At 41.2% G+C, this 23,804-nt stretch overlaps 1 protein-coding gene across 13 annotated transcripts in view; it reads left to right on the top strand.

Moving 5' to 3' along the window:
- Reps2 (RALBP1 associated Eps domain containing 2) overlaps positions 1-23,804 on the top strand; it is a 221,936-nt gene that overhangs the window by 4,290 nt on the left and 193,842 nt on the right. For 6 of the 13 annotated variants that reach the window (XM_074063406.1, XM_074063402.1, XM_074063399.1 and 3 more), the window contains exon 1: positions 9,497-9,839. In XM_074063406.1, the coding sequence (XP_073919507.1) occupies positions 9,606-9,839 (234 nt within the window). In that variant the 5' untranslated portion in view covers positions 9,497-9,605. Of the gene's footprint in view, positions 1-910; positions 1,068-8,995; positions 9,170-9,496; positions 9,840-23,804 lie in introns of those variants that run through there. The other 7 variants (XM_074063411.1, XM_074063408.1, XM_074063405.1 and 4 more) reach the window with 4 other exon arrangements.

Below are 23,804 nucleotides of genomic sequence, written 5' to 3'. Positions count from 1 at the left end.
TTAGCCCAGGGTACACAAGTTAGCACTTAATTATATATTGCCTTTTATTTGTTGTGTTAGTTTCATCTTTTCCCGTGAGGCTGCCGTCTTTTTTTTTTTTTGGGGGGGGGTGCTGGGGTTTGAACTCAGGGCTTTGTGCTTGCCAGGCAGGTGCTCTACCACTTGAGCCACACCTTCAGGCCAGCTGCAGACTTCTCTTGAACGAAACATCTTGTACTTTTAAAAAATTTCTCACAACACTCTGATAAGGACACAGTAAATACTTTCTGTTCCACCAGTGAATGCCGGTTATCGCACTGATGGATTGATACGCACATAGGTGAGATTTTCTACCTACCAATCACTGCAATATCTGGTGCTTAATAAATGTTTGTCAAGTTTATTAAATGGAGTTGAGTAATGAAGAAAATCAATTCCAAATCTAGTGTCCAATTGGGCAAATCATACTACCTCTGCATCCATTTTTTCACCTGCAAAATGGAGATAAAAATGTCTTTCCAAAAATGTCTTACTGTGAGGCTTAAGTGAATTAAGTGTGTACAATGTAAAGTGCTTTTGTAGCTTCCCCTACTCTTGGAATATGAGGGGTTATTATACTTTCCACTTGTTCTTGCAGGAGTCATAAGGGAACGTACGGTTTGTCATTTATCACATAGAGTGGGTCACTTTTAACCTCTGTTAGAATGGTGAGCCATAGTGGTAGAGCACCTGGTCTGCAAGCACAAAGCCCTGAGTTCAAATCCCAGTCCCAATAACAGCAACAACAAAAAGAATGGTGAGCCATTCTCAGTGAAATCCAAGTGCAACTGGAAAACACAAAGGTGATGAGATTTTGAAGTGGAAATTCTCTAGGTAAGTTAGTGTTTGCTGCTTCTCAGCTATCCTGTACTGCCATGTTCTCTCCTGGCAGGTCTGAAGAAAAATGTGGAGTAGAAAGCTTGGTGAAGAGATGAGAGCTCTCTGCATTTGTAACCCAATGCAATGGGCTTACATCTTGGTGAGTGTGAAGCCAAAACAAGCAGAGCCAAGAAATTAAGGAATGGAGAAAGATCTATTACCTGTAGCAGGTAAGAAGACCACGGGACTTCTTTCCAAAGCAATGCCCTCCTTGGAAAAAAGGAAGCGTGGGGATTTTATACATATTCATATAGCAAAGCACTTTTTTTTCTTTTATTATTCATATGTGCATACAAGGCTTGGGTCATTTCTCCCCCCTGCCCCCACCCCCTCCCTTATCACCCACTCCACCCCCTCCCTTTCCCCCCCACCCCCTCAATACCCAGCAGAAACTATTTTGCCCTTATTTCTAATTTTGTTGTAGAGATGTATAAGCAATAATAGGAAGGAACAAGGGTTTTTGCTGGTTGATATAAGGATAGCTATACAGTGAGTTGACTCACATTAATTTCCTGTGCATGTGTGTTACCTTCTAGGTTAATTCTTTTTGATCTAACCTTTTCTCTAGTTCCTGGACCCCTTTTCCTATTGGCCTCAGTTGCTTTTAAAGTATCTGCTTTAGTTTCTCTGCGTTAAGGGCAACAAATGCTAGCTAATTTTTAGGTGTCTTACTTATCCTCACCCCTCCCTTGGGTGCTCTCACTTTTATCATGTGCTCAAAGTCCAATCCCCTTGTTGTGTTTGCCCTTGATCTAATGTCCACATATGAGGGAGAACATACAATTTTTGGTCTTTTGGGCCAGGCTAACCTCACTCAGAATGATATTCTCCAATTCCATCCATTTACCAGCAAATGATAACATTTCGTTCTTCTTCATGGCTGCATAAAATTCCATTGTGTATAGATACCACATTTTCTTAATCCATTCATCAGTGGTGGGGCATCTTGGATGTTTCCATAACTTGGCTATTATGAATAGTGCTGCAATAAACATGGTGTGCAGGTGCCTCTGGAGTAACCTGTGTCACAGTCTTTTGGGTATATCCCCAAGAGTGGTATTGCTGGATCAAATGGTAGATCAATGTCTAGCTCTTTAAGTAGCCTCCAAATTTTTTTCCAGAGTGGTTGTACTAGTTTACATTCCCACCAGCAGTGTAAGAGGGTTCCTTTTTCCCCGCATCCTCGCCAACACCTGTTGGTGGTGGTGTTGCTGATGATGGCTATTCTAACAGGGGTGAGGTGGAATCTTAGTGTGGTTTTAATTTGCATTTCCTTTATTGCTAGAGATGGTGAGCATTTTTTCATGTGTTTTCTGGCCATTTGAATTTCTTCTTTTGAGAAAATTCTGTTTAGTTCACTTGCCCATTTCTTTATTGGTTCATTAGTTTTGGGAGAATTTAGATTTTTAAGTTCCCTATATATTCTGGTTATCAGTCCTTTGTCTGATGTATAGTTGGCAAATATTTTCTCCCACTCTGTGGGTGGTCTCTTCAGTTTAGAGACCATTTCTTTTGATGAGCAGAAGCTTTTTAGCTTTATGAGGTCCTATTTATCTATGCTATCTCTTAGTTACTGTGCTGCTGGGGTTCCATTGAGAAAGTTCTTACCTATACCTACTAACTCCAGAGTATTTCCTACTCTTTCCTGTATCAACTTTAGAGTTTGTGGTCTGATATTAAGATCCTTGATCCATTTTGAGTTAATCTTGGTATAGGGTGATATACATGGATCTAGTTTCAGTTTTTTGCAGACTGCTAACCAGTTTTTCCAGCAGTTTTTGTTGAAGAGGCTGCTATTTCTCCATCGTGTATTTTTAGCTCCTTTGTCAAAGACAAGTTGGTTATAGTTGTGTGGCTTCCATCTGGGTCCTCTATTCTGTTCCACTGGTCTTCATGCCTGTTTTTGTGCCAGTACCATGCTGTTTTTATTGTTATTGCTTTGTAATATAGTTTGAAGTCAGGTATTGTGATACCTCCTGCATTGTTCTTTTGACTGAGTATTGCCTTGGCTATTCGTGGCCTCTTGTGTTTCCATATAAATTTCACAGTAGATTTTTCAATCTCTTTAATGAATGTCATTGGAATTTTGATGGGAATTGCATTAAACATGTAGATTACTTTTGGGAGTATCAACATTTTTACTATGTTGATTCTACCAATCCATGAGCATGGGAGATATCTCCACTTTCTATAGTCTTCCTCAATCTCTTCAGAAGTGTATAGTTTTCCTTGTAGAGGTTGTTCACATCCTTTGTTAGGTTTACACCTAGGTATTTGATTTTTTTTGAGGCTATTGTAAATGGAATTGTTTTCATACATTCTTTTTCTGTTTGCTCATTGTTAGTGTATAGAAATGCTAATGATTTTTCTATGTTGATTTTATATCCTGCTACCTTGCTATAGCTATTGATGATGTCTAGAAGCTTCTGAGTAGAGTTTTTTGGGTCTTTAAGGTATAGGATCATGTCGTCTGCAAATAGGGATATTTTGACAGTTTCTTTACCTATTTGTATTCCTTTTATTCCTTCTTCTTGCCTAATTAGCAAAGCACTTTTAAGGAGTCACATTCCTGAGCATGCTCAGTTTGAAGTCATAGTTCAAGAAGGAAAGATGGTGGACACATTTTTGAGTCATGTTTAATGATTTTTTTTCAGTACTGGGGTTTGAATTCAGGGTCTTGTGCTTGCTAGGCAGACACTCTACTGCTTGAGCCACTCTGCCAGCCCTTGAATCATGTTTAACTCAAGGTATTGGAGCACCTTTGGAAAGGTTACAATGACATAATGGCAGACAGGAACACTTTTGGGCATGCTCAGGTTTTGGCATAAAGTTTTAGCTGGAAAAAAAAAGGGAAAGGACACTTTGAAGCTGCTAATTTAATATAGGACTTTGACCCTGAAAGCACCTGCCTCACTGCCTCAGTTAGTGGCTGACACTTCTGGAGGGATCCTCTTCTCTGTTGCATTTATTTCGAGTCCAAAAGGGAAACATTATTGTGACTGTCATCAGCAGTAGTATTTCTTGAGATGTCCTTTGCTTTTCACGTTTAATTAAAATAAGACTAGTTGGGATGGATGGAAGTTTTTTTTTCTTTTGAGACAGGGTCTTGCTATATAGCTCAGGCTAGCCTGGAACTCCTGAATCTCCTGCTTCAGCATCCTTAACTGTTAGGATTACAGGTGTGTACCACCATGCCTTGGCTGTTGTGAAAGTTTTATATATCTCTTTATTAAGACAAATTCTAACTTGCATGTTTTATTAGTGCTTAATCCTGACAGATTTCCCCCCATTGGGTTAGTGCTTCCCATCAAGGCTTAATGCTTATGTCTGCAAAACTACTCCCAGGGACAACGGCATTTTAAAAGAGAATGTTTGGAAAAAGGATACAAATACACAGCGTTGATATTGGAATTTTCAGTGTTGTGATGGGGCAGACATTTTCCTTCCAGTGGCTTCCTTTCTGGACTTTCTTTTAAAAGCCACCAGAGCAATAGCCACGGCAGAACAAGCCCATTTGAAAAATATAGTATGCATGTTTCAGAATAAAAGAGGAACGGGGAGGGAGGAGGCACATGGGCAGGGGTGTAAAGACCTGGATTCTAGTGGTGACTTTTTGGTGTGAACCTGGAGAAGTTTTGTAGGTTTTTTTTTTTTTGTTGTAGTACTGGGGATTGAACCCCAGGGCCTCTCCCATGCTAGGCAAGTGAATTCCCACTTGAGCCATGCCTCCAGAACTTTTGTTTTTGTACTTTGTTTTTGAGATAGGGTCTCAATAACTTTGCCAGAGCTGGCCTCAAACTTACTATCTTCCTTCCTGCCTCAGCCTCCTGAATAGCCAGGATTACAGGCATGTATCATCATGACCAGTTCCTCCCACCTTTTAAAAAATATGCTGTATTCCTACCAAAAGAAGTATTTTAAAGGTGAGGACCCTCTCTTATTGAAGTCTGTATTTTTAGTGGTGGCACATGCCTGTAATCCCAGTACTTGGGAGGCTGAGGCAGGAGGATCTTAACTTCAAGACTAGCTTGGGCTACATAATGAGTCCCTGTCTCAAAAAAACCAAAACCAACCAACCAAAACAAACAAAACCCTGCCACACAGTAGAAACTGAAGGAGGGTTGGATGAATGATGGTGAACACAACACAATTTCCTCATCTGTAAAACCAGGGGTTGTACCAATTTGTAACAGGGGTTCATTTGAAACAACCCTTTGCTCCCTCTCTCTTCTTTCTGCTTTCCAGTCCCTCCCTAATCCTTTTTGCTGAAGAGAAGTCCTTTCTTAAATTTCAGCTCAGCAGGAGGTCAGAATCCATTCCGATGCTTCAACTTGAACATGCACATAACTCATTATGTTGAGACCTCCCATTCCCCCAAATCCCCTACTCAGCAGGAAGCAGCCAGAACTGACACATTTCTTCATGTCCCATGGAAACGGAATGAAGAGTTGACAGTGGGCAATGTAACAGAAACCATGGTTATACTGTACATGTGAAAATATCGAAAACTGTCCAGAACAACAAACTTACTAAGTTTTTTTGGAGTGGAGTACTGGGATTTGAACTCAGGTTCTCAAGCTTGATAGGCAGGCAACTCTACTTGAGCCACTCCACCAGCCCCAAGCTGGTTATTTTGGAGGAGGAAAATTGGGATGTGAGGTAATGAACTGGGAACTCTAATTTTTGCCTCCCTCCCCACTCTTTCCTCTAGTCTTTTATTTGCTTTTGCCTCTCCCCCCAGTCCTTTCTCTATTCTTTCAACATCCATCCTTTTCACATTATTCTCACTAATGCTCCTCCTTGTGTTCACATGAATTGTTTTCTTCTAAACAGAAAATGCAGGTGCTGGCCCCAGGAAACTGAGATTCAGATCACTTTCAAGATGAGGAGATGGCCATTGTGTTCCCTTTGGGCTTTATGGAAATGGTCTAGTCACAGTCTAATGATACTCAGACTTCAGGAGTATCCAAGGTAGCCATACAGCCAGTTGACTAATAAATATGGCGACACCCATTTAAAATTTTCTTTACTTTTTTTTTACTGAAAGACAACATGGTTGATTATAAAAGTTGTATTACTTCATCCTAAATGGGTTTGGGGAACATTAACTCAAAATGGATCAAGGATCTTAATATCAGACCACAAACTCTAAAGTTGATACAGGAAAGAGTAGGAAATGCTCTGGAATTAATAGGTATAGGTAAGAACTTTCTCAATGGAACCCCAGCAGCACAGCAACTAAGAGATAGCATAGATAAATGGGACTTCATAAAACCAAAAAGCTTCTGCTCAACAAAAGAAATGGTCTCTAAACTGAAGAGACCACCCACAGAGTGGGAGAAAATATTTGCCAACTACGCATCAGACAAAGGACTGATAACCAGAATATATAGGGAACTTAAAAAACTAAATTCTCCTAAAACTAATGAACCAATAAAGAAATGGGCAAGTGAACTAAACAGAACTTTCTCAAAAGAAGAAATTCAAATGGCCAAAAAACACATGAAAAAATGCTCACCATCTCTAGCAATAAAGGAAATGTAAATTAAAACCATGCTAAGATTCCACCTCACCCCTGTTAGAATAGCCATCATTAGCAACACCACTAACAACAGGTGTTGGCGAGGATGCGGGGAAAAAGGAACCCTCTTACACTGCTGGTGGGAATGTAAACTAGTACAACCACTCTAGAAAAAAATTTGCAGGCTATTTAAAAAGCTAAACATTGGTCTACCATTTGATCCAGCAATACCACTCTTGGGGATATACCCAAAAGACTGTGACACAGGTTACTCCAAAGGCACCCATGTTTATTGCAGCACTATTCAACAATAGTCAAGTTATGGAAACAGCCAAGATGCCCCACTACTGATGAATGCATCAAGAAAATGTGGTATCTATACACAATGGAATTTTATGCAGCCATGAAGAAGAATGAAATCTTATCATTCGCTGGTAAATGGATGGAATTGGAGAACATCATCCTGAGTGAGGTTAGCCTGGCCCAAAAGACCAAAAATCATATGTTCTCCCTCATATGTGGACATTAGATCAAGGGCAAACACAACAAGGGGATTGGACTTTGAGCACATGATAAAAGCGAGAGCACCCAAGGGAGGGGTGAGGATAGGTAAGACACCTAAAAAACTAGGTAGCATTTGTTGCCCTTAACGCAGAGAAACTAAAGCAGATACCTTAAAAGCAACTGAGGCCAATAGGAAAAGGGGACCAGGAACTAGAGAAAAGGTGAGATCAAAAAGAGTTAACCTAGAAGGTAACACCCACGCACAGGAAATTAATGTGAGTCAATGCCCTGTATAGCTATCCTTATCTCAACCAGCAAAAACCCTTGTTCCTTCCTATTATTGCTTATACTCTCTCTACAACAAAATTAGAAATAAGGGCAAAATAGTTTCTGCTGGGTATTGGGGGGGGAGAGGGAGGGGGTGGAGTGGGTGATAAGGGAGGGGGTGGGGGCAGGGGGAGAAATGAACCAAGCCTTGTATGCACATATGAATAATAAAAGAAAAATGAAAAAAAAAAAAAGAACAGCCCTGAATAAGATGGAGAAGACCTCTCACTCTCAGTCTCAAACTCCATCTCCTGGGCTCGGAGTGGGAAGAGCTTTTGTAAGACACAGGAGTTACAGTGAGACGGTGAGCAAGAAATCCCAGGGCTGATGGAGTGTTTCTACTCAGAGAGCCATCTCATCTTTTATGTGTTGTTGTTCAAATTAATGGTTTCATTACCATCTTTAACACAGGCAGAGGAGTCCAAAACAGACTGATATCCATTGAGATAAGGAAAGGCATTTTTCATACCAACCTTACCCTAACTTACAGTCTCTGATTAATAGAACTAAACACATCTTTTCCCCAATTTGGGTTCCCTGAATCCATTTTTTTTTGTTTTATTATTCATATGTGCATACAATGCTTGGGTCATTTCTCCCCCCTGCACCTACCCCCTCCCTTACCACCCACTCCGCCCCCTCCCTCTTCCCCCCACCCCCTCAATACCCAGCAGAAACTATTTTGCCCTTATCTCTAATTTTGTTGTAGAGAGAGTATAAGCAATAATAGGAAGGAACAAGGGGTTTTGCTGGTTGAGATAAGGATAGCTATACAGGGCATTGACTCACATTGATTTCCTGTGCGTGGGTGTTACCTTCTAGGTTAATTCTTTTTGATCTCACCTTTTCTCTAGTTCCTGGTCCACTTTTCCTATTGGCCTCAGTTGCTTTAAGGTATCTGCTTTAGTTTCTCTGCGTTAAGGGCAACAAATGCTAGCTAGTTTTTTAGGTGTCTTACCTATCCTCACCCCTCCCTTATGTGCTCTCACTTTTATCATGTGCTCATAGTCCAATCCCATTGTTGTGTTTGCCCTTGATCTAATGTCCGCATATGAGGGAGAACATATGATTTTTGGTCTTTTGGGCCAGGCTAACCTCACTCAGGATGATGTTCTCCAATTCCATCCATTTACCAGCGAATGATAACATTTCGTTCTTCTTCATGGCTGCATAAAATTCCATTGTATATAGATACCACATTTTCTTAATCCATTCGTCAGTGGTGGGGCATCTTGGCTGTTTCCATAACTTGGCTATTGTGAATAGTGCCGCAATAAACATGGATGTGCAGGTGCCTCTGGAGTAACAGTCTTTTGGGTATATCCCCAAAAGTGGTATTGCTGGATCAAATGGTAGATTGATGTCCAGCTTTTTAAGTAGCCTCCAAATTTTTTTCCAGAGTGGTTGTACTAGTCTACATTCCCACCAACAGTGTAAGAGGGTTCCTTTTTCCAGGGCTGTTCTTGAATACACTTTGTTTACTGCCACCAACTTCTGCCGCCTGGGTCTTCAGTACAGTGTGGAGCAGTAAGGATCTCAGATTCTGCTAACCAAAGGATTTGCAAAAAGGGCTCCCCCTTATCCTATTACTCTAGTATTTAAGAGTAACCGACAGTATTCCTTATTAAGGCTCAACTCCGGATTTAAGTCATGCCTGAGAAAGTCAGTGGCCTAACACCATCACCCTCCTCAAAGCTCTGGGGCGTCGCTGGGACCTCCATTCATATGACTATCTTTGTTCTCCAGCTTTTTAGGACATAAGCAATACAATTAAGGAGGAAGGGAAACTTAACTTCCCCTGCCTCGTCCCTTTTCTGGGAAGGGCATGGCGTGGCGTGGCGTGAACACCGAACCTGCTCCAGCCTCCTGAGGAGAAAACACCACAGTCTTCCCGGCCCCTTGAAAAGCACTATTCTCCAGGTGTGTCTACATGCCCCTTTCCCAGCCAGGCGGACAGCCAAAGATGCCCCTCCCGGGCAGAGTGGGTTTGGAACGGCGCCGGTGCCTGCCCTCCTTGCCCAGCTTTGCCCGCCAAGCAGGTGACGGGCTACTGGCGGTGGCGCGCCTAGTTACCTGGCGAGGGGCGGGGCGGGGCGGGCTTCGGGGGCGGGGCCTTTGTGGAATCCCAGGCTGTGATTGGTCGGCGCCGCGCCTGTCTCCATGTGCCGCGCGGCGGAGGCACAACATTCAAGCCCGGGGGCGGGGCCGGCGCACTTAGGGAGGAAGCTGCTGCGCGGCAGCTGCGGGGCGTGGGGGAGGCGACGGCCGAGGCCGAGGCGGCGGCGGCTGTGGCAGTGGTGGAGGCTGCAGCACTTCAGTGGGGGACCGTGCTCCGCAGGCACCTCTTAAAAGCTCCATGGAGGCGGGGGCGGGCGGAGGCTGCGGCTCTGGGCCGCCGTTGCTGCTGAGCGAGGGCGAGCAGCAGTGCTACTCGGAGCTCTTCGCGCGCTGCGCCGGCGCCGCTGGTGGGGGCCCCGGACCCGGACCCCCTGAGGCCGCCAGGGTCGCCCCCGGCGCTGCCACCGCGGCCGCTGGCCCGGTGGCTGATCTCTTCCGGGCGTCGCAGCTGCCCTCGGAGACGCTGCACCAGGTAGGTCCCTGCGGATCTGTGGAACAAATGGTGTGAGTGGAGCGACAGGGCGGCCCCCAGGGACCTGGAGGCTGTAGCCAGGTCTCAGAGAGGGGACTCTGCAGCCAGGGATGGCGGCAACGCCCTTGTCCTCGGGGACACCAGCCTCCTCCGCAGCTCAGCTGTTCGCCCAGTGCTGGGTGCGCTCCCCTTCTTCCTCTCCAGAAACAGTCCTTGTCCTCCTCTGGTCATTTCTAGGGCTTTGCAGCCACCCAGACCCAAAGTTTGCCTTGTTCTGGAAGTGATGTTTGTTTTGGCTGGTGTCTGATTTGACCTCTGTTCCCCGCTCTGCCCCTCCCTCTGGGCTGCATGTTATCCTCTATTTATTTTTATGATATATGCGTATCTAATGTATCTATCTATCTATCTATATCTAAATATCTGTATATCTGAGACACTGACGTATTTCTGATCATTAGCATTAAACTGGAAAATCTTAATGACAAATTGCAGAGTAGGGATTTGGCTGCAAGAGGACATTGGTTAAGTCAAGTTCCCTGTTTCGGGTTAGAGGTGGACCCCAGAAGTCCACCATGGGATTCAGCTGCAATTTCCCAGTCTAATCACAACCTTGGACTTGGCATAGAGTTTAAAAATAATGAGGGTGTAGTAGCTACCCCTTTTTGTCTGCTTCATACCTGGAAAATGGGGCGGGGGGTTGGTGAGTCGCAGCTGGTGCTGTTTTTGTTTTGTGCTGTTTTTGAAGCGTGGAGAAAGATTTCTTGATAAGCCCTTTATCATTTGATGTCACCAGCACTAAATTTTGATAAGATTGTTAATATTAGGCCCAAAATACAGAATGAGGCTTTTCTTAAAAAGCAGTAGTAGTATGACACTAAAACACTATTTGAATATTTAGACTGGCGAGTGATACATTTTTCAGTCTGGTTTCAAAGGAGTATTGAGGGTTTTCTGGTTCACTTGGAATATCATTGTATTTGTAGGGTTTTTTTTTTTTTTTGTCATCCAAGACTATGTTTTCTGCTGCTGGAACATGCATATGCCCCATTGTTTATGAGCACAATTTTAGCCCCTCTGTAAATTTTCCCCTTTTCAAATTTAGGATTTCTGAAAAGATGATTAGTGTTCGTAGACCTTAGGGTGGATGCTTGTCGCCAAAGAAGTCCTTGATATGTAGACAGTTCCGCCACTGCTGTTAAACAGTTGAGTTGGACCAAGTCAGTGTCCTAAAATGCAAACCATGGCTCTTACAGGAGGCCCTGAGAATATCCTGCGCATAATACATTTATGAAAGGGACCGAGGCTGTGCAGCAAGTGGGGCTGGGCACTTGTTAAGGCTTGGTTCGTTGTCAATAATGCATCAAGTGTGATAAGGGGAAGTGGGCATATTAAATCTTACGTTAGTTGAGGCTTCTTCAGGAATTGGGAATGGGACTTGCATGAGGTACATATGATTTTAAAAGAACCCACAACACAGTGCCTTTGCACGGATGACAGACTATTCTCCAGTTGAAAACTGCATGCAAAAGACTGCTTCAGATACTAGCAAAAAGGGCATTTCTAGAAGACTGCTTAGAGTAAATCTTGCAGAGCTTTAAGCTCCCTTACTCAGCCCAGCAAACCAAAACTCACCCTTCTCCTTTGACCTAACAAAGGCATATGATATTATGCTTGGTACAGAGGAAAATTCCTTGGACAGGGAAAGATAATCCTAAGAGTCAAACAAAGTCAGAAACTGGAAGCCACCTAAATTTGACCCATTACTTTGGTGGTGTCTGCCCTGTCCAGCTTAATCTGCATTACCCCGTCAGCATATTAACTGTTTTTCAAAAGAAATGTAGAAAATGTCCCTGTTTCCCTGCTAAACAGGAACCTACCTGTAAGTTTAGATTTAAGTGGCCTAACAGGTATAACTGCTCAAATCATGGAGGCACTAGCCAGCTGTGGTAGTTTCTATGGTAACAGCCTGCTTGTCCTCTTAATAAGCAAGATTACCATAATGTATCAGGAAGGTGAGAATCTTGTCATCTTACCAGAGTAAATGTTCTGTAAAATACTTAATTTTATCTCCTTGGCATAAAAATAAACCACCACACCTGTCACTTTGTTATGGAAGTGAGCTTACAGAATTATCTTAACGTTTTTCTTGAATTGATATATAAATGTTTATATATACTTACAAATTATATATATATAAATTATAAAATTTATATAAGCATATAAATTCTCAGCATATGCTATGATTTGGGTTAAGTGTCTCCCAATGGCCCTTGTGTTAAAGGCTTGATTCTCAGGTGGTGCTATTGAGAGGTAGTAGAACCTCACACTTAGTGGGACATCCTTAGGTCATTGTGGGGGACATGGCCTTGAAGGGGATTATGGGACCCTACCCTCTTCTTTCTCTTTTGTTTCTTGGCTGTGAGGTGAGCAAGTGCTGTTCAGTGCTGTCAAGTGCTCTCCATTATTTCTACCTGGCACGCCCCCAGAGGCCCTAAGCAATGGGACCAATAGATTGTGGACTGGAACCTCCAAAACTGAGCCAAAACAAACATTTTCTCTTCATAAGTTAATTATCTTAGGTATTCTGTTATAGTGACAAAGCTAATATACACACAATCTATAATGTTATATATAATACGGCAATATATGTTATATTTTATGTATATATACAATATATGCACATGTACACATACATACATATATGTATATATGTTATATATACACAATGCAGTGTATATATAACATATAGTGTATATGCAACATATACACACACATCATTTTTTTTGATGTTGCTGGGAATCGAACCCTGGGCCTCACTCATGAGCAACACTTGGAGCCCATACAACGTAATTTTTCATAGACTTCTCAGAGCAGTTTTAGGTTGACAGGAATGTTGAAGACAGAGTACAGGCAGTTTCCATATGACACTTAACCCCATACATAGCCTCCCCTACTATCAATATCTGGCACCAGAGAGGACATTTGTTACTTCTGATGAACATATGTTGACAACTGTGTTATTGCCCAAAGAACATGGTTTACATTAGGGCTCACTATTGTTGTATAGTTTATGGATTTGGACAAATGTATGATATGTATCCACCATTATAGGATCACACAGAATAATTTCACTGCCCGAAAAATCCTCTGGACTCCACCGACCCATCCTTCCCTCCTCACTTAACCGCTAGCACCCACTGCTATCCATTGCTTTGCCTTTTTTTTTTTTAGAATGTTACATATTTGGGGATGATACAGTATATAACCTTTGTTAATTGGTTCCTTTCTCTTACTAATATGCATTTAGAATTATTTCATGGTTTGGGGCTCAGGATGTACCAGTTTGTTCATTTACCTGCTGAGGGAAATCTTGGTTGTTTCTAAGTTTTTGAGAATTGTGGATAGAGCAGTTATAGACATCTGTGTGCAGTTTTTTTGTATGGACACAAGTTTTTAACCCATTTGGGCAAATAGCAAGGAGCATATTGCTAGATGGCATGGTAACGAGCTCTTAGTCTTCCAAAATGTCTGTACCATTTCATATTCTCTCTAGCAATGAATGAGAGTTCCTTTACTTTGCATCCTTGTCAGCAGTTTTTTTTTTTTTGGTGGTATTTGGGTTTGAAATCAGGGCCTCATGCTTTGAGCCATGTCCCCAGCCCTCCTTGTCAGCATTTGATGTTGTCAGTGGTTTGGATTTTGGCCATTGTAATATGTGTGTAGTGATGTTTTATTGTTGTTTTAATTTGTAATTCCCTAATGGCATATAATGTTGGGCATATTTTTATGTATTTATTTGGCATCTTAAATTATATTTTAATGCATCATAGTAGGTTATTTTAAAAAAGTTTTTTTTGTCTCTTCATGCAGTATTTCTTCTGTATGCTGATTTATTTTAAAAGCAGGATTCTAGTAGGTGGAAGATAGTAGAATGAAACATTTTTAAACTATAAAAAGAATATATGAATGTCTGAGAACAGGTAAATGGTTTTTGTTTAATATTTTCAAGACAAAAGGCTGCCAGTGTTAGTGATTGGATCCCCATGTTGTGAAGTATTTCATCCACATTCAAAAGTCAGCATTTTACTTGAAGTCATGGGTTGTGGTTGAAAGTAGGTTTGGGTTTGACACGGTTAAGTTTCTGTGGTGTGGCAGGCACTGTCCTAGGTATTGAGGACACAGCAGTGAATGAAACACAAGTCCCTACCCTAAGGTGCTCACAGTGCTACATTCCAATGCGTACCACTTGAGCCACTCCGCCAGCCCATATACCTCAAGAGTTTTTATCTATGTAAGACAATATCTGAAGTATAACATCTAAGAATAAAATATGTACCTCCAAGTGACAATTTTATATTTGACATAATGAATTAAGTATATAGACTCCTTTATAATATCTATTGCTGTAGGATGGCATCTTATTCTCTGGGAATGCTGTGTACATTTTAAGTCATCAGTAGATTTGGTTTTCATTTTAATGATAGCCAATTCTTAGACATTAGGAGGAATAGTTATAAAACAATGTTGTTTTTGTGCCATCAAGGGGAATCATTGAAAGGGAAAAAATGCCCAGTAAATAATGTCCGATTGCCTAAATAGCTTTGATTAAGGTAAAAAGGAGCTTTGATTAAGGTAAAGAAGTTAAAGCTATGAGAAGAAGGGGACCTTAAAAAAAACTTTGCACATAACCTCACTTTTGGGGATTAGTCATTTTTAAGTTTTCTTCGAAATCTCTTTCTCTCTCTCTTTTTTTTTTGGTGGTACTAGGGTTTGAACTCGGCTTCCTATTTGCTAGGCAGGTCTTTATCACTTGAGCTACTCCACCAGCTCTCTTCTAAATCTTTTTTTTTGGTGGGACTGGAGCTTGAACTCAAGGTTTTGTGCTTGCAAAACAGGCGCTCTACTGCTTGAGGCAAATCTCCAGTCCATTTCGCTCTGCTTATTTTGAAGATGGGGGTCTTGAAATCTATTTGCACAGGTGGCCTTAAACCGTGATCAGTCTCAGCCTGCTAAGTTAGGATTACAGACATGAGCCACTGGTGCCTATCCCTCTTCTAAATCTTTGAAGCAGCTGTTTAACTGTTAAAGAAAGCTATATATATGACAAAATTCTTGCATTCTTTTTTCCATTACTAGATTATTAGCCAGAACTATTTTTAAAAATGCAAATGAAACAATTTTCTATTTTTGCATCTTTAGATCATATCACTTCATAATATATACGTTTGGGAGACAGAGACCAGTATACTAAAACAGTAACTAGGATAATACACTGTTTGAGATAGTGGTTTTTTTTTTCTAAAAGAGAAAAATGGCTGCAGATAAAGTACCAGAGCCAAACCATTGTCTGGTTTAAAGGAGGACATTGACTAGTTACTCATTGACTTAAAAAATGAAAGTTCTTTTTTTTTTTTGAGGGGATTGCTTGGGATGTACTCAGGGCCTTCTGCATACTAGACAAGTGCTCTTCTATTGAGCTACATCCCAGTCTCTTTCATAATAAAATATTTCAGTCATGCACAATTACAGAGTTACGCAATGACAACGACAACACAACAAAAAAGAGTTACCTGATAAATAAATGTGTACCCACCCTCAGAATAAGAAGTATGACAGCACAGCTGGAATGAACACTTCCTATGGCCCCTTCTCTGGTCCCATTCCCCTCTCTTCTTACCCCAAAAGTTACTGCTGTCCTGAATTTGGTGTACATGATTCGAAAATTTCCTCTACTTTTATTATTTGTATACCTTGTGTGTGTATATACATACCACTAAAACAAAATACTGTTTTCAACTTAAAACAAGAAGTATTTTACTCTGTGTAACCTTCTGCAACTTGCTTTTCCTCTCATTGTTATGTTTTTGGAATTCATCCCTGTTTACACATGTGCCCTTACTTCATTTGTTTCCTTTAAAAAAATCTTTATTACCTCCTCTTAGAATGAGTCATCATTATAATGTTTTAGAGACCTTTACGCCAAAGGAAAGTTAGTGGCTTTCCTGATTTACATAGAATGTCACATGACTGAAACACTGTTCTAAACATGTGTGAACATTAAAAGCACCTTCACAATAGTAGAATACACACAGATAATTTTGAGGGTGCTGAGGTCCATTGAGCTAATTAGACTTTCAAGGGCTTGCTTTTTTTCATCTTTTTAAAAGTGAAAAATCTCAAAAAGTAGACAGAGTAATGAATTAGACCCTAGTCCACTTGCCTCTCAGTCTCAACAACCATCCAGTGTGTGGCTGACTCCATTTTAATCTACATTCCTATCGTTGTTCCCTTCCCCCTCTCTTAACCCAAAGCCAGCTTCAGATATCATATGATTGATAGGTTTATCTTTATGGAAGGAACCTGCAGGATGGGCAGAAAGAGAAGGGAACATGCATTGGTTTAAGATGGGTGGAAAACATGGAAAATGTACCTGTGACCTATGGTCAGATGGCAAGTCTGATAAAGGTTCACCATGATCAAGTCATTGGCAGTTCTTGGGTGCTTAGGACCTGATTTAGAGAAGTTGAGGAAACCAACAGGGACATTGAAAAAGTAACCAACCGAAGACTAGAAATACCAATGTGAACATTGCCCTAGTTTCACATTCCTAAGTTGGGACTGCCCTGCTTTAAGGGTATAGAAAATTGGTTTTGAGAAATCTTGGGTTATTTTGCTAATTATTTATAACTTTTTAAAGAGGGTTTGGTTCTTTTTCAGGTTTTTCTCCAAACTTTCTCTTTGTTTCCTAAAGGAAAATATTTCATATTTTCTATTTATTCTTCATGCATGTCTGTTGGTGGGCAGTTAGTCAACTTGAGTTGCTTAGGACTGAGGGTTTTCTTGGGTGTGGAGCTTTTGGCTTTCAGGCAGTCCCAGGAAAAGTGAGGTGGTTGGTTCCCTCCTCTACTACTCCTCTGTTGCTCTCTGATGAACCATCAGTAACTTCACAACTTAAAGCAGCACTCGTTTACTATCTCCCAGTTTCTGTGGTCTGGGGATCTGGACAGGGCTTACCTAGATGCTCAGCTCAGGGTTTTCTGAAGCTGCAGGCAAGGAGTCAGCTGGGCTTGATTGCTTTCTGGAGTTTAGGGCTCTCCTCAGACCTCATGTGGCTATTGATAGCATTCAGTTGCTTGTGATTTTAAAATGGAAAAACATTGTTTTTTTTTTTTTTTTTTTTGCAGTGCTGGGGATGGAACCCAGGGCTTTGTACATGCTAGACAAGTGCTCTGCCACTGAGCTACATCTCCAGCCTGCTTGTGATTTTAGGACTTAGGCCACCTGCATGCCCGCCACCTGGCCCTCTCCATAGGCAGTTCACACACAGCTCTTTGCTTCTTAAAGGCCAGCAGGAGAATATCTCTCCAGTCAGCTAAAATAAGTGACATCCCATCATCTCTGCTGTATTCCATTGGTTAGAAGCGAGTCACAGGCTTTATCAGCACTCGGAGGAGGGGATTAAAGAGGAACACAGACAATAGGAAGTGAGACTTGTTGGGGGGATGCCCTGAGGCTCTTCTGTCACACTTGATGTCCAAGGTTTGTCTGAAGGAGAAAATTATTCTGTTTAGTTAGCTTGTTTATTTGTTTATTTATTTATCATTCATTTATTTGAGACAGGGCCTCACTATGTAGCCCAGGCTGGCCTCAAATTTGCAATCTTCGTACCTCAGCCTCTCCAGTAGTGGGTTTATGGGTATGTACTACCATACCCACCCTGGTTAGCTTGAGGCCAGAATGTAAATATGTTTTATATAGCCACTAATTTAGAATTTCTTTATCTTTTAAAGAAACATTTTTTTGGACTGGAGGCCTGGCTCAAGTGGTAGAGTGCCTGCTTTGTGAATGTGAAGCCCTGAGTTCAAACCCTAGTCTTACCAAAAAGAAAAGCAGGCTAGTGGAGTGCCTCAAGTAACAGAGCGCCTGCCTAGTAAGCGTGAGACCCTGAGTTCAAGTAGAAAAGCAGATGTTAGGGCTGGAGATGTGTTTCAATGGTAGAGGGCTTGCCTAGCATGCCTGAAGCTCTGGGTTTGATCCCTAGCACTGAAAAAAAAAAAAGCAAGCAGATGATGATGCCCTGCACGGCCCTCTTGTTGAGAAGTCCAAGCAGGCCTTCTAAACTTGTGTCCAGAGGAGGGGTCTGTGAATTTACATGTGGGAAATAGACACCTTCATTGTTATTACCCACACTATTACCTATAGAAATTGGCCTTTTGAAATCACACTACAGTTACCACAGATATATCAGTGACAGTTTTCAGTAGATTAGAAACCGACTGGTCTTATTCATTGTGTTAATAAATACGTTTATTCATACCACACATTTGGGTTTTAATGTTTTGGTAGCTGCATTTCAATATATTTCTTTTACTGTCTTATGTATTTTTTTCAGTACTGGACATTAAACTCAGGACCTTGTGCTTGCTACACAAGTGCTCTACCACTTGAGCCATGCTCCCAGCCCATGTATTTTATTTTGTATATTTGATCTTATGTATTTAAAAACATTCTTAGAAGAGGTCCATATGCCAGACTGCCAAAGGGGCCATGGTTAAAATCCCTGCTCTGAAGAGTTGTGGTGTCAGGACTAGACATAATCTGTTCTTCCTTGTTCATTGTTTTCAAAGTGGAAAGTCAAGCCCAGGGTCAGGAGCGAGATTCTGTGGAGTTGCATCCTGCAGGAAGCCCTGAGCGAATGGACGCTTAGCTGCTTCCTTGGATACTCGACAGTTCTTACAGTCCCCCCTTGTAGCTTGCTTCTGACCTTTTTATCTGACTCTCTCAGCTGGCTTTTCACTGTGAAGGGTGAAGGCCGAAAGAGAAGAACAAATTCTGTTTTGGGGAAGCCCCTCTGGAGCAAATGCCAGCTGGGCCTATTTTATTTACTATCTGTACTTGAGAGACTTTGGCTCTAACATAGACTTGAAGGAAAAGGTCATTTTAATAGGCTTGAGAAGTTCAATTATTGTCATACTACTGTATGTAATTTAGGAACTGGTGAGGCTATTGATATCATTAGGCTAGCAAGAAAAGTTTGCTTTGACTTAATTCATTTGTAGCACTTTGCTGTTGTTTTTCTGAGAAGTATTTTGGTTCAGTCTCCTGGAGGTAAAATGTTTCACCTGTATTAATTTCCTGGGCAGCCTTTTGAAAATGTGTAATGTTTGCCCCTGATGCTTTCAAAGCAATGCATTTAATACAATAATCTCTGTCTCTCTCTTGTGAAAAACAGATAATAATATACCAATAGCTTTTTTCCCATGGAGGTGTTGATGTGTGCTCTGCTTTTTGAGCTTTTTGAGTTTTTTCCCGTTAGGATCCCGTTTAGGATCCCGTTGAAAAAAATTTTTTTGTGTTACTGGGGTTTGAACACAGGGCTTCATGCTGGCTAGACAGGTGCTCTATCAGTTGAGCCATGCACCCAGCCCTGAAAAATGTTTTTACTCCCCATCCTGTGCATGTACTGTGGTACTTTTCCTAATATTGAGAGATAGCAGTGAGAATAATGCATGTAAAATTTAGCAGTGGATACATTAGCATCTTTTAAATTATTTTTTGTTCAAGGTTTTTCAGCCTCAGCACTACTGATACTTTTGGCCAGATAATTTCGTTGTTGTGAGGAGTTGGTAGGTGTGGGTTGTCCTGTGCATTATAGGAATGCTAACAGCATCCCTGGGGAGACACCCAATAGAAGTCAGTGGCTGTACCTCTCCCAGTTTTGATAACAAAAAATGTTTCCTACCATTGTCAAATGTGCTCCTGGGGGCAAAAATTCATTCTAGTTCTACATATATGGTGATAATGGTCATGGTAGAAGCTACCATTTATTTATTCTTTGTCCTATACTTGGCTTTGTCCTTTAACTTACAAAATGCTTATCTCATTTAAATCTTACATCCAAATCATGACACAGGTATTATCATCATTTTCATTTTGAAGGAAATGAAGCTGATGTTCAGAAGTTCACTTACTTGCACAAGGGCACATAGATAAATGAGTTTTGGCAATACTGGACTGAAATTCAGTCTTTACTGAGAAGACAGACTAAAAAAGAATTTAAAAGAAGAGAGATTTCCTGCTCATGTCTCAATGCAGAGGGTATTGCATTCTTAGCAATTCTGTGTAAATAAATGCTGGATTTCTTGCATAAAAGCATTATTTCATGTGTATCTCTAAGTAAGGGCATGGAACATTTTCTTTTTTTCATTCTTTCTTTTCTTTCCTTTCTTTTTCTTTCTTTTCTTTCCTTCTCTTTCTCTCTTTTCTTTCTCTTTCTTTCTTTCTTTCTCTCCCCCTCTCCTTCCTTCCCTCCCTCCCTCCCTTCCTTCCTTTCTTTCCTTCTCTTTCTTTTCTCCCTCTCCTTCTCCTTTCCTTCCTTCCTTCCTACCCTCCTTCCTCCCTCCTTCTTTCCTTCCTTCCTTTCTTTCTTTCTCTCCCCCTCTCCTTCCTTCCTTCCTTCCTTCCCTCCCTCCCTCCTCCCTTCCTTCCTTTCTTTCTCTCCCCCTCTCCTTCCTTCCTTCCTTCCTTCCTTCCTACCCTCCTTCCTCCCTCACTCCTTCTTTCCTTCCTTCCTTCCTTCCTTCCTTTCTTCCTTCCTTTCTTTCTTTCTTTCTCTCCCCCTCTCCTTCCTTCCTTCCTTCCTTCCCTCCCTCCCTCCTCCCTTCCTTCCTTCCTTTCTTTCCTTCTCTTTCTTTTTTCCCCCCTCTCCTTCTCCTTTTTTCCTTCCTACCCTCCTTCCTCCCTCCCTCCTTCCTCCTTCTCAGGCCTTGTAGCATTTTACCACTTGAGTCTGCTAGTCCTGTTTTTTTTTTCTGGGGCTAGGGTTAATGGAGTTTGAACAAAAGCCTCGTGCTTGCTAGACAGGGACTTTTACCACTTGAGGCACAGCCTCATCACTGAAGGATGGGATTCTTCCTCACGTAGAAATAGCTATATATGCTCCCAACAATGAAAAAGCCCAGGACCAAATGGCTAAAGTATACCAAACATTCAAAGAAGAATTAATCGCAGTCTTTTTTTTTTTTTTTTGATGTTGGGATTGAACCTAGGGCCTTGCTCATGCAAGTGCTCTACTTCAGAGCTATATCCCCAGCCCTTGTCTTTTTTTTTTTTTTGAGACAGGATTTTCTCTATGTAGCCCAGGCTGGTCTTAAACTCAGATCCTTTCTACCTCAGCTTCCTGAGTGCTAGGATCACAGACATGTACTACCATACCTGGCGCCAATCCTTCCTAAACTCAGGCTGGCCTGAAACTCACTATGTAGCCACGATTGGCCTCAAACTTCTGATCCCCCTGCCTCAGCTTCCCAAGTGCTGGGATTATAGGCATGTACTACCATGCCCACTTCCAAGTTCATTTTATGAGATCAGTATCATGTTGATACCAAAGTCATATGAAGATACTACAAGAAAACTACAGGCCAATATCTCTGAGTATATGTAAACAATTCAATAAAATACTGGCATACTGAATCCAACAACACATCAAAAAGATCATACATCATGAACAAGTGGGATTTATTCTAAGATGCAGGGTTGGTTTAACACACACAAAACAATGTGATATACCACATTAACAGAATGAAAGATAACAATGTGATCATTTTTTGGTTTTTTGGTACTGTGGATTGAACCCAGGGCCCCATACTTGCTAGGCAAGCACTGTAACACTTGAGCTAAGCCCCCAGCCCTAATTTTTGTGGTACTGGGGATTGAACTCAGGGTCTCACTCTTGCTAGGGAGGTGCTGCCATACCCCCAATCATGATCATTTCAACAGATGTAGAAAGCAAAAACATTTGACAATGTTTGACATTTCATGATAAAAATTCTTCATAAAAAAGGTATAGAAGAAAATTTCCTCAACATGATGAAGGCTATTTATGGAATGCCCACAGCTAATATTGTATTCAGTGGGAGAAAACTGACAGCTTTTATTTTAAGATCCTGTGCAAGGCAAGATGCTTACTCCCACCACTTCTATTCAACACAGTACTTGAAGTACTGGCAAGAGCAATCAGGCAAGAAAAAGAAGTAAAAGGTATCTAAATTGGAAAAGAAGTACAATTATTCCAGTTTATAGATGACATGATCCTATCCTTTCTATGTGGGATTTCTGTTCTACATAGAAAATTCTAAATACTCCATAAAAAAATCTGTAAGAAGTGATCAATTAATCCAGTAAAGTTACAAAGTAACAAATCAAAATACAAAATCTGTTGTATTTCTCTTTTTTTGAAGTTCTGGACATCAAACCCAGGGCCTTATAAGTGCTAGGTAAGTGCCCTGTCATGAGCTACATCCCCAGCCCTTCAGTTGTATTTTTTTACACTAATAATAATCTATATGAAAAATAAATCAAGAATGTAATCCCAAGCCAGGCACTGGTGGCTCATGCCTATAATCCTAGCTACTAGGAAGGCTAAGATCAGGAGGATCATGGCTCAAGGCTAGCCCAGGCAGGGAGTTCTTGAGATTCCATGTACTTAGCTAGGCCTGGTGGTACGTGCCTGTCATTTCAAGCTATTTGGAGGCTGAGATCAGGAGGATCACTGTTCCAGTCTGGGCAAAAAGTTTGCAAAAACCCTCTCAACAGAAAAAAGACCGAGCGTGATGGTATGTGCCTGTCATTCCAGTGATGGCAGGAAACTTAAAATAGGATCGTGGTCCAGGCTGGCCTGGGCAAAGTGCAAGACCCTATCTCCAATATCACCAGAGCAAAAAGGGTGGGAGGTGTGGCTTAAGTGGTAGACACCTGCCTAGCAAGTACAGAGCTCTGATTTAAACCCCAGTAATACTAAAAAAGAAAAAGAATGTAATCTCAGAGCTGGGTGCAAAGTGCATCTGTAGTCCTAGCTACTCAGGAGGTTGGGGCTGGAGGATCACTTGAGCTCAGAGTTCAAGGCCAGCCTGCTCAACATAGTGAGACTGTCTCAAAAAAAAGTACATTCCCATTTATGATAGTGTAAAAAATAAAAAATACTTAGGAATAAATTTAACTAAGGAAGTGAACTGTATGCTGAAAACTATAAAACATTGATGAAAAAATTGAAGAAGATACAAATAAATGGAAAGATATCCTACGTTAGTGGAGTAGAAGAATTGCTATTGCTAAAATATCTATATTAACCAATGTGATATACAGATTAAATGCAATCCCTATCAAAGTTCCAGTGACATTTTTCACAGAAATAGAAAAAACAATTATGAAATTTGTATTGTATCACTGAAGACCTAGAATGGTCAAGACAGTCTTGAGAAAGAGAAACAAAGTTAGAGGCCTCATACTTTGTGATTTGAAAATGTAATACAAAGCAATAGTAATCAAAATGGTTTGGTAGTAGCATAAAAATAGACATGTAGGCCAGTGGAACAGACTAACGAGCCCAGAAATGAACCCAAGTGTGTATAGTTAACTAATTTTTTTGTGTGTGAGATTGGGGTTTGAACTCAAAGCTTCACACTTATAAAGCTGGCGCTCTACCACTTGAGCTGCATCTCCAGTACATTTCACTCTGGTTTTTTTTTTGGAGATGGGGTCTTGTAAACTATTTTTCTGGGCTGTCCTTGAACCTTGATACTCTCAATCTCACCCTCTTAAGTAGCTAGGGTTACAGGCATGAGCCACCCATGCCCAGTTGGTCAACTGATCTTTGACAAGATCACCAAGGAGACGCAACAGGAAAAGGATAGTTTTTTCAATAAATGATCTTGGGAAAACTGGATATTCACATGCAAAGGAATGAAACTGGACCCTTATCTTACACCATATACAGAAATCAACTCAAAATGTATGTTCCTTTTATGTACAGTTCTCCCCCCACCACCGGCAAGTGGATAAAAGACCTAAATGTAAGACTCGAAACTGTAAAACCCTTAGTAAGAGACATAGGGGAAAGGCTACTTGATATTAGCCTTGACAATAATTTTTTTTTGGATATCCCACCAAAAACACAGGCAACAAAGC

This window comes from Castor canadensis, chromosome X (assembly GCF_047511655.1).
Source record: "Castor canadensis chromosome X, mCasCan1.hap1v2, whole genome shotgun sequence".
Taxonomy (NCBI): Eukaryota; Metazoa; Chordata; class Mammalia; order Rodentia; family Castoridae; genus Castor; species Castor canadensis.
This window is presented reverse-complemented; position numbering and strand designations above follow the sequence as displayed.